Here is an 11358-nt window from a genome sequence, read left to right on the forward strand (position 1 = left end):
CCTGGAGACGAAGACCACATTAGGCCACCTGGAGACGAAGGCCACGTTAGGCCACCTGGAGACGATGGCCACGTTAGGCCACCTGGAGACGAAGGCCACGTTAGGCCACTGACGAAGAGTAAGAGCTATAGAGACTGACGAACGGGATGAGTAATAATCTGAGAACATGGCGCCGTGACACCACCACCAGTATTTGCATGAGAATTACTTAGAATATGGACATTGAACATACAATAGATATGGATATTGACATAGGTGTTAAATCAGTAAACAGAAGGAATTGTTATGCTACTGCGAAAGCAGCGTAGGCTATATGGACTGCCACGTTAGCCGTGTATACTGCCTCAGTAAGCCGGTAGTGAGGAGAAGACAGCGTAGGTGCATGAGTTGACCTTGATAGACCACATGGAAAAGTGAGCATAATCTTAATAGATATATGAACTGCCACCATGAACGGAAGTTTGTGTGGATAGTATACATACCACATAAGATTTAAGTATTAAGAGTTAAATGATAAACTGTAACTTACCTGATGCTTGTTAAGACACATATGTAATCTTAGTATTACCTGAAGGTTTGAGCATTCTACTGGATTAGAATGCTGAAGACCATCTTGACCATCATAAAATCCTGCGTTCAGTTGCTGTTGTAGCAGCACATAACCCTGAATGAATGTCGGGTATACTGAATGGTCTGCAGTTCTGTAGGTCTATCGCTAGGTGAGTTTTAAGCCACCTTCTTGATATGGGAGACCCGTTATGGAGTATAAAATTGCAGAATGATTAGGGGTGCAGGGATGTGCTTAGAGATATTCTCTTTTACAGAGACGAACACCATGCAAACGACGCCACAGTAGGCCACATGGAGACAATGGCCACATATAGATGAAGGCTACGATAGGCCACCTGGACAGAGACCACATTAGGCCACAGATAAATTCATGAAAGGCTTATAGAGACTAACAAAACAGGATCGATGAGTAGTAATAAAGGAGAAAACATACCATTGACAGTATTTTCATAAAAATTATTACTTGAAGTTGCTGAGCGTTTAAGTTATTTTGAGTCAGATCTTGCTTGTACTATAATGCTGAGGATGACCATGTACACAGCCCTTGATAGAGGATGCTGACTCCACACATTGAGCTGCGTTCGTAGCAGCACCAATCCGATGAATGTCCTATGCATAGATGAGTTGGGGAACCACAGTTCTTAGCATCTGCAGTTGGAGGATTCTAAACCATTGGGCTTGACTCCCGCTCACAGCTTGATAGAACACCATCTAACCGTGTTCTATGTTCTTGGCGTCAGCATCTGTGACAGTGTGTCAGTACCGTTCTTTTATACTCTGAGAATTAGAACATGATTCTGGATTAGGTCTGGATGTAATGAGTGACGTAACATTGAATCTGCCTGGCAGAACTTGCGCTAGAGCTTGATTTCTTGTGTTTTTCTTTCCTTCAGTGATTCTGCTCATTATCATCAGGTGTCTTCAACGCAATTACTCAATGAATCACTTAAGTATCTTATTAACTCTAACACTGCTTTAGTGTTACTTTAAAACCTGCTGGTGGTCCCCATATGAACACTGAGCGCTGTTAATTCCTGCAAGAGGCGTTACACTTTCTTCATAAGATGGGAAGGTGGTCTGGCGAAAGTTAGATATTTTACTTTATAATGTGTTAAATATTCCTCCAGCCTCCAGGATTAACTTCTTGAGCAATTTGAGCTCCAGTAGCTCATCTGTTTGATCGGACCACACGGGCCAGTCTTTGCTCCCCACGTGCATCAATGAGCCTCTGTGCTTAGAAGATTTTGTTTTTTAAAAATACGAATTATTTCTGTGATAGAAAACGTTATGGCACCAAGATCGGCTACTATGGAGGTCCTTGGTTTTGTTATAGCCCTAGGGCTCTGCATGTTCTTAATACGGGCCTGCATGTATCACGTATCAAGAAGAGACAGAACAGGAAATGATGTTGGCTTGTGACATCACAACAAAGGGGAAAGCATTCATTTAGATCAGGCGGCCACATCAGGCATATGTAAATTAATAATTTTGTGTTAATTCACAATAAATATATATAACAGTTTAATTTCTATACTTGTTAAAAAAGGACGAAAACTAAAGCTAAATTCAAACGTCTGTCTTTAATGTAGGAAACATCAGTAAAACAGGACATCAGCAGCTCAACAACTCAACTTCTTCATCATCTCTAGGTTTTACTGCCCTCTAGTGATCATACTCAGTATCACAATGATCCACAAAACACAAAACCTACCTAGAAAACTTTCCACCAGCCACCACTGATAAATACTTTTACCTGACATCTGCAGATCCTCCAGTGAATCCTGTGATCTCCATCAGTCCATTTGCTGAAATAATTATTCCTAAAGCTGGGATTCATAAGTCTCAACCAATTGTGTGATGTCAACATTGATTTTATTCATGTTTTATTTGTTTGTTTGTGATTAGACCCTCCAAAGATCGTCTCAGTGTCCATCAGTCCATCTGGTGTAAAAGTGGAGGGAGATTCAGTGACTCTGAACTGCAGCAGTGATTCAAACCCTCCTGCTCTGAACTTCAGCTGGTTTAAAGGAGGAACGATTGTAGGATCTGGAAAAATCTACAGCATCTCAAAGATCAGCTCTAATGACAGTGGAGAATACAAGTGCAAGACCATCAATGAACATGGAGAGAAATACTCTGATGCTGTGACTCTAAACGTCATGTGTGAGTTCATTATAAAACACAAGATGCTGTAGAACATTTAAGCATGTTTATAATGATTTTCATCAATACTTTGTAGCACAACATTTTTTTATAACCCTTGTAATAAAAAGTTTGGTGATTGTTATTAGACCCTCCAAAGAGAGTCTCAGTGTCCATCAGTCCATCTGGTGTAATAGTGGAGGGAGATTCAGTGACTCTGAACTGCAGCAGTGATTCAAACCCTCCTGCTCTGAACTTCAGCTGGTTTAAAGGAGGAACGATTGTAGGATCTGGAAGAATCTACAGCATCTCAAAGATCAGCTCTGTTGACAGTGGAGAATACAAGTGCAAGACCATCAATGAACATGGAGAGAAATACTCTGATGCTGTGACTCTAAACGTCATGTGTGAGTTCAATATAAAACACAAGATGCTGTAGAACATTTCAGCATGTTTATAATGATTTCCATCAATAATTTGTTGCACAAAAAATGTTTTATAATCATTGTCACAATAAGTTTGATGACTGTTTTTAGACCCACCCAAGAGCGTCTCAGTGTCCATCACTCCATCTGGTGTAATAGTGGAGGGAGATTCAGTGACTCTGAACTGCAGCAGTGATTCAAACCCTCCTGCTCTGAACTTCAGTTGGTTTAAAGGAGGAACACTTGTAAGATCTGGAAGAATCTACAGCATCTCAAAGATCAGCTCTGATGACAGTGGAGAATACAAGTGCAAGACCATCAATGAACATGGAAAGAAATACTCTGATGCTGTGACTCTAAACGTCATGTGTGAGTTCAATATAAAACGTGTCAGGTTACTTGCGTAACCTATGTTCTCTGAGTAGGGAACGAGATGCTGCGTCACTTTAATGACGTAATGGGACGCCCTCTGGGTGTGCCGATTGTCAGAAGCCCTTATAGAATCACGCCAATTGATTGGCTGATGGCGCGCACGTCGCCCCACTTGACGTAGTCACCTATATTAGCGTGCGCGCGCCATCTGCTCCTCAGATTTCTCTGCCGAAAAGGAAGGCCTGTCGGCAGCGCAAGGAGCTTGGCAGCGTACGCACTTTAATGATGTAATGGGAACGATATACCAAACACGCCAAGCTAAAGCGCTGCCGTATCTGGCTCAAAGAACACCAGATAACCTGCATGACTAGGTTAAGCAGACAGGACATGCGAACCCGGAGCCATGTCGAGATCCAAACTATAGAATCTCACAAAAGTGTGCGGAGAGGACCAACCTGCCGCCACACAAATATCCTCCAAAAGAGCGCAGTCCAGTCGACGCGCATGCCTGTCCAGTGATCCAGTGACCGTGATCCTCCCTGGCGATTTACGTGAGACACCACTGCCATGTTGTCGGTCCTGACAATGACATGATGCCCCCTGAGTGAGGGGAGAAAATGTTGAAGGGCCAGGGATACCGCTCTCAACTCCAGGCAATTTATGTGCCAGGAGACAACTTCCCCCTACCAGATCCCCATAGCTGGTCTGCCCTCGAATACCGCACCCCAGCCGGTAAGAGAGGCGTCCGTCGTAACCATTTGGCGACGGAAAACAGCCCCCATCTTGACCCCTTTCTGAAGAAAGAGAGGGTCTCGCCACATTGATAGGGCACGAAAGCAGCCGCGTGACACCTTCAATAGGCGAAGGGCCGATCCTGTTGATTGAGCCCCAGAGCGTTTCATCCACCAGAGGAAGGGCCTCATATGGAGCAGTCCCAGGGGAAGCACCGGGGAAGCTGCGGCCATGAGACCCAGGAGCCTGCGACACGTACCCACAGAAACATGATGGCCTAGCCTGAAGTGGACCAAACATGTTGTGATACTGGAAATCCGAGCAGGGGCCAAACGGGCCTGCATCAGAACGGAATCCAGACGAACACCTAAGAAGGTGGTCTGCTGAGCCGGAGTAAGAACGCTCTTGTCGGTGTTCACTCTCAAGCCAAGAGATTGAACGTGTCGAAGAACGACATCTCTGTGATGATAGGCTAACTCTCTGGAGTGGGCCAGAATGAGCCAGTTGTCCAGGTAATTGAGAATACGGATGCCCTGGAGCCTCAGCGGGGCCAGAGCAGCATCCATACACTTTGTGAACGTCCTTGGTGCCAGGGCAAGGCCGAAGGGAAGGACTTTGTATTGATAAGCCTTCCCTTTGAAGGCGAACCTGAGAAACTTCCTGTGTCGTCTGACGACCTGAATATGGAAGTAAGCATCTCTCAGGTCTATAGTGACAAACCAGTCCTCCGCACGTATCTGAGACAAGATAGTCTTTAGCGTTAGTATCTTGAACTTCCCTTTGTAGAGGGTGAAGTTCAGGCGGCGGAGGTCCAGAATGGGACGCAGACCGCTGTCTTTCTTCGGAACTAGGAAATAACGGCTAAAGAAGCCACATTTCTCCTCTGTTGCCGGAACTTCCTCTATTGCCCCCTTTAGGAGGAGAGAAGAGAGCCCTTGTTGTAGCACAGAAGCCTGAGAGGCGCTGTTTACTACCGTTTGAGCGACCCCGTCGAAGCGAGGAGGGTTGCGACAGAACTGAAGTGTGTAGCCCGACTGAATCGTGCGGAGGACCCAGGATGATATCCCTGGCAAAAGCTTCCACTTGTGGAAGAAATTTGACAAAGTGGGAGGTATGATGAGGTGCGGTGGACATACCTGAGATAGGGTGTCGAGCTGGACCTCTGAGGGGGGTGTGGCCATCCGCAGAGGAGAGCACGTGGCGTCCTGGCGCGGTTTAGGCAGTGGAAGGCTGGGCCGCTCTGGTTCCCGGAGAAGACCGGATGTGTCTCCGTCTGGACGAGCGGCGGATGGTGAGCCAATCAGACGTGAGGGGAGAAAGCAAAGAGCGTCTCCTTCCTTCAGCGCCGGAAAAGGCGAGGATAGAGTCGGTTCCGTATTCCGAAGCGCGCTGGGCGGCGGAAATTACAGAGCTGGATAGGGAGAGCTGGTGGGGGGCGGGCAGAAACGCTTGCGCGGTCTGACCCAGCCCCGGTCGTGAACTGCAGCTCCCCTTTTTCTGACCAGAGGGTCAGGAGCGACTCGAAGTGGCCGAAGCAGAAGGTTTGCTGGGCTGCTTTGGGTCGATGCGTCTGTGAGGACGTTGACGGGGAAATGGACGACCGCGAGCTCCCCAGACCGTGGTGGGTGGAGGATAACTCTGGTCGCTCCTCCTGGTGGTAAACTCTCTTCTGAAAGAGGGGCGATCTCTGGACTGAGAGGGGGAGGGGGAAGGAGCGTCCCTCGCTCTCCTCGGCATGAACTGCTTAAGAGCGGCAGACTGGGATTTTGCAGATCTGAACTTCTCAACCACAGTATTAACTGCCTCCCCAAACAATCCGGACTGAGAAATCGCAGGGTCCATAAGGAAAACTTTTTCCTTATCGCAAATCTCAGTGAGATTGAGCCATAGGTGGCGCTCCGCCGCCACCGCGCCCGCCATAGAGCGTCCTACAACGCGAGCTGTGTGTTTAGTAGCCCGTAACGCCAAATCCGTGGCTTTGCGAAGCTCCTTCACTGCTTCCGGTGTCAAACCGGTGCCCTCGTCCATTTCCTTAAGCACATCCGCCTGATAGGCCTGGAGAATGGCCATAGTATGAAGGGCCATGCCAGCCTGACCAGGCGCCATGTAGGATTTGCCAATCAGGGCAGAAGTGGTCCTACACGGCTTATTGGGAAGAAGGGGGCGGGACTTCCACGAGGGAGCTGAAGAGGGCGCGAGGTGAGTGGCCAGCGTGTCCTCAACCGCGGGAATGGCGGAATAGCCCTGTTCCTCAAAACCCACGAGGTTGGTTGAAATCAGCGGCTGCCGCGTTAGTTAGGCAGGCTGAGAACGGCTGCTTCCAGGATCTGGAAATCTCACTGTGTAGATCACTGAAGAATGGTAGCTTCCTCCGCGGAGGCCTAGAATTAGGGCCGCTGAGGAATCTCTCATCCAAACGAGAAGATTGAGCTTTGCGGGGTTCATCCGGCCACTCGATGGCAAGCTTCTGTGTAGCGCGCGCAAGTACATCCACGAGCTCGTCATATGCTGCTGATGGCCGCGCTTCCTGGCCGCTTGGCGGGAGAGCGTCGTCAGTATTTGCAGCACCGAAATCCTCGGAGTCGGATGCTGCAGTGAAAATTACATCCTCCAGACCGAAGGAAACCGCATCGCGTGTCTCCGGGCTGGGACAGAGATAATCATGCGAGTATTCCACAGGCGGAGTCCCGCGCACGTGCTCGGGGGAGAGAGGGAGAGAAAGGGCGAGGCCCGTCTGCTCGCACTCCACATCCTTGAGCTCTACATCCGAACCCCAGGTCGCGGATCCAAAAGAGGCCTGCGCGGCCTCGGGAGCGCGACGGGGAAAAACGGATGACTCCTTCTCAAAACCGCGAGCCTCGAGCGGAGGGTTTTGAGATGGAGGTTATTGCAGTATTTACAATTAGAGAACCCCTGAACTGCGTCGCGTGCATGACGAAATCCCAGACATTTAACACACTTACTGTGGGGATCGTCGATCGCGATGAAGCGAGTGCACGGCGGTGGGCAACGTCGGAATTCCATAGCACTTCACCACAAGGAGAACAAAGTTCCACAATCCATGGTCGCTGAAGTGCTGAGGTAGATATCGACTGAAATCCTAGAATTTTGGGCCAGAAAAATCGAAAACCGAAGGGCATGAAATGGCCGCTTCGTGAAGGCAGAGAAATCTGAGGAGCAGATGGCGCGCGAGCGCTAATATAGGTGACTACGTCAAGTGGGGCGACGTGCGCGCCATCAGCCAATCAATTGCCGTGATTCTATAAGGGCTTCAGACAATCGGCACACCCAGAGGGCGTCCCATTACGTCATTAAAGTGACGCAGCGTCGAGTGAACCTATGAAAGAGAACACAAGATGCTGTAGAACATTTCAGCATGTTTATAATGATTTTCATCAATAATTTGTTGCACAAAAAATGTTTTATAATCATTGTCACAATAAGTTTGATGACTGTTTTTAGACCCACCCAAGAGCGTCTCAGTGTCCATCAGTCCATCCGGTGTAATAGTGGAGGGAGATTCAGTGACTCTGAACTGCAGCAGTGATTCAAACCCTCCTGCTCTGAACTTCAGCTGGTTTAAAGGAAGAACGATTGTAAGATCTGGAAGAATCTACAGCATCTCAAAGATCAGCTCTGATGACAGTGGAGAATACAAGTGCAAGACCATCAATGAACATGGAGAGAAATACTCTGATGCTGTGACTCTAAACGTCATGTGTGAGTTCATTATAAAACACAAGATGCTGTAGAACATTTAAGCATGTTTATAATGATTTTCATCAATAATTTGTTGCACAACATTTTTTTTATAAACCTTGTAATAATAAATTTGGTGATTGTTCTTAGATCCTCCAAAGAGCGTCTCAGTGTTGATGAGTGGATCTGGTGTAATAGTGGAGGGAGATTCAGTGACTCTGAACTGCAGCAGTGATTCAAACCCTCCTGCTCTGAACTTCAGTTGGTTTAAAGGAGGAACGTTTGTAAGATCTGGAAGAATCTACAGGATCTCAAAGACCAGCTCTGATGACAGTGGAGAATACAAGTGCAAGTCCATCAATGAACATGGAGAGAAATACTCTGATAATGTGACTTTAAACATCATGTGTGAGTTCAATATAAAACACAAGATGCTATAGAACATTTCAGCATGTTTATAATGATTTTCATCAATAATTTGTTGCACAAAAAATGTTTTATAATCATTGTCACAATAAGTTTGATGACTGTTTTTAGACCCACCCAAGAGCGTCTCAGTGTCCATCAGTCCATCTGGTGAAATAGTGGAGGGAGATTCAGTGACTCTGAACTGCAGCACTGATTCAAACCCTCCTGCTCTGAACTTCAGCTGGTTTAAAGGAGGAACATTTGTAAGATCTGGAAGAATCTACAGCATCTCAAAGATCAGCTCTGTTGACAGTGGAGAATACAAGTGCAGATCCATCAATGAACATGGAGAGAAATACTCTGATGCTGTGACTCTAAACGTCATGTGTGAGTTAATGATCATCTGCACATTGTTCCCATCTACATTCACAATTTATAATATTTAATGTGAATTTTAAATGTTTGTCCTTTTTAGACCAACCCAGGAACGTGTCAGTGTCCATAAACGGATCTGGTGTAATAGTGGAGGGAGATTCAGTGACTCTGAGCTGCAGCAGTGATTCAAACCCTCCTGCTCTGAACTTCAGCTGGTTTAAGGAGAATGAAACCTCAGCTGTTGGATCTGGACAGAGTTTCAGTGCACTACAGAGTGGACGCTTCTACTGTCAGGCTCACAATCAACATGGATCTCAGAGATCAGACGCTGTAACTGTCACAGGTGAAGCTTTTATTAACACACTCCTGTATCTTCACATCATTCATCAGTTTGGAGAGTTAATCATGAGGATCTTCCTCTTTCAGTTCATCATGGGGCTGGTAGGAATGTGATTGTGATCACAGCGGCATCTGGAGGATTATTCTTCATCTTCCTCATCATCTCCACCCAGCCAGCACAGTCATGTAGGGCCCATATGGGCGTCACCTGGGCTGTCTAACTGGGGCCCAGCCAGTTTTGTCCTCAGTTTCCATGTAGGCCCCACATGGGCTAGCCCAGATGAACTGAACACTGCTCAGTGTGCACACTACAGGCTGTTAAATGTAACTGAATCAGTGTTGGAGTTAATGAGATAATTAAGTGATTAATAGAGTAATCTGAATATTACTGAAGACTCCTGATGATAACAAGCAGAATCACTGAAGGACAGAGAAACACAACAGACTTCAGACACAACTTAACAAAAGCATTATCAGCTTCCCTTTTTACCTATTAGATTGACTTTCTGTTATCTTAGTTTTTATGGATAATTCCCACTGAGCAAAGGTGTTTGTTGAAAAGACGTCCACTGAGGAGCCAGAATGAAAGTTTTAATGACGTCTGTTTTTGACGTGTTCTGCACGTCCGATATAGACGTTCATGAACCTCAAGGTTAAAAACTAGTTCAAATTGTGGACATATTTTCCATTTGTAATTGCAAAGCAACTCACAGACAGTGTGTGTTTGTCCAGAAATCATGAAAATAAAAGAAACTTAGCTCACACCTTTAGACACTTTAGACAACTTAGCATCTGTAATTCACACATCTTTGGATCGTGAGAGAATCGTGGGATTCAATCCAGGATCTTCTTGCTGTGAGGAGACAGTGTTTCCCACTGAGACACTGGAGCTGCCCTTAATCACAGACATAAGACACACTTTGACTATTTCTGTCAGACGTCTACAGAAGCTCTTACTGAGAATTAACAGAGGTTTAGATGTTGATGTTTATGTTTCATTTGAAGTCACCATTGTGGTGGGAAGCGTTTGCTTTAGTTGGTCTCTTGGTCCCTGTACTTGAGCTAGCTTTTCTTTGGCTGCTGTAACTGTGTGTGAGAAACACAATAGTTATGGCTGAGAAAGCAAAAATAAAGTGACTTCAGGTGTTGTCAGCTCCTTGTTGATGACTAAATCATCAGAAGTCTAGAATCTTATGTTGTGCTTTTGAGTTTTATGTTCTTGTCTGGCAAAAAATAATTTGTTTATATACTATAACCTTGTGAATCAACTGTATCGGGACTAATAGCAATAAAATAATCACTTATCCTGAAAGATGATAAAACAGCATGTGCACATTGTTTTGAGAAAATATTTCACATAGTCACACGCAGACATCAAGATTTTGCATATGATTCACAACAACGGTGACAATCATAAAAAAAAAACTTCATGCTGCAATGCATGATGGGTAGCTTCAAAGTACAAAGCTCATGCTTGATTGTCACCGTTGTTGTGAATCATATGCAAAATCTTGATATCTGCGTGTGACTATGTGAAATATTTTCTCAAAACAATGTGCACCTGCTTTTTTTTCATCTTTCAGGATGAGTGATTTGTTTATTGCTATTGGTGTCAATATAGCAGATTCAAGGTTATAGTATATACAAAAATTATCATTTGCCGAACAAGAACCTAAAACTCAAAAGCACAACATCGGATTCCAGACTTCTGATGATTTAGTCATCAACAAGGAGCTGACAACACCTGAAGTCACTTTATCTTTGCTTTTTCAGCCATAACTATTGTGTTTCACACACACAGTTATAACATCCAAAGAAAAGCTAACACAAGTACAGGGACCAAGAGCTCAACTAAAGCAAACGCTTCCCACCACAATGGTGACTTCAAATGAAACATAAACATCAACATCTAAAGCTCTGTTAATTCTCAGTAAGAGCTTCTGTAGACGTCTGACAGAAATAGTCAAAGTGTGTCTTATGTCTGTGAATAAGGGCAGCACCAGTGTCTCAGTGGGAAACACTGTCTCCTCACAGCAAGAAGATCCTGGATTGATTCCCACGATTCTCTCACGATCCAAAGATGTGTGAATTACAGATGCTAAGTTGTCTAAAGTGTCTAAAGGTGTGAGCTAAGTTTCTTTTATTTTCATGATTTCTGGACAAACACACACTGTCTGTGAGTTTGTGAAGTTGTGTTTGAAGTCTGTTGTGTTTCTCTGTCCTTCAGTGATTCTGCTTGTTGTCATCAGGAGTCTTCAGTAATATTCAGTCTTTACTCTATTAATCACTTAATTAT

The 11358-nt window shown here is 45.3% G+C and overlaps 2 protein-coding genes across 2 annotated transcripts in view; one reads left to right on the top strand and one right to left on the bottom strand.

The window, feature by feature from the left end:
• The window catches only part of LOC307124223 (B-cell receptor CD22-like), a gene marked incomplete at both ends in the record, with an annotated part of 61249 nt that extends 52073 nt beyond the window's left edge, over positions 1-9176 (top strand). The window contains 4 exons of the mRNA XM_079813272.1: positions 7704-7961; positions 8091-8348; positions 8478-8735; positions 8824-9176. Of these exons, the coding sequence (XP_079669398.1) occupies positions 7704-7961; positions 8091-8348; positions 8478-8735; positions 8824-9176 (1127 nt within the window). The remainder of the gene's footprint in view (positions 1-7703; positions 7962-8090; positions 8349-8477; positions 8736-8823) is intronic.
• LOC307124221 (uncharacterized protein) overlaps positions 1-11358 on the bottom strand; it is a gene marked incomplete at its 3' end in the record, with an annotated part of 717433 nt that overhangs the window by 401020 nt on the left and 305055 nt on the right. The gene's annotated exons all lie outside the window — the stretch shown is intronic.

This window comes from Gobio gobio (genome assembly GCF_949357685.1).
Source record: "Gobio gobio genome assembly, chromosome: 3".
NCBI classification, from domain to species: domain Eukaryota; kingdom Metazoa; phylum Chordata; class Actinopteri; order Cypriniformes; family Gobionidae; genus Gobio; species Gobio gobio.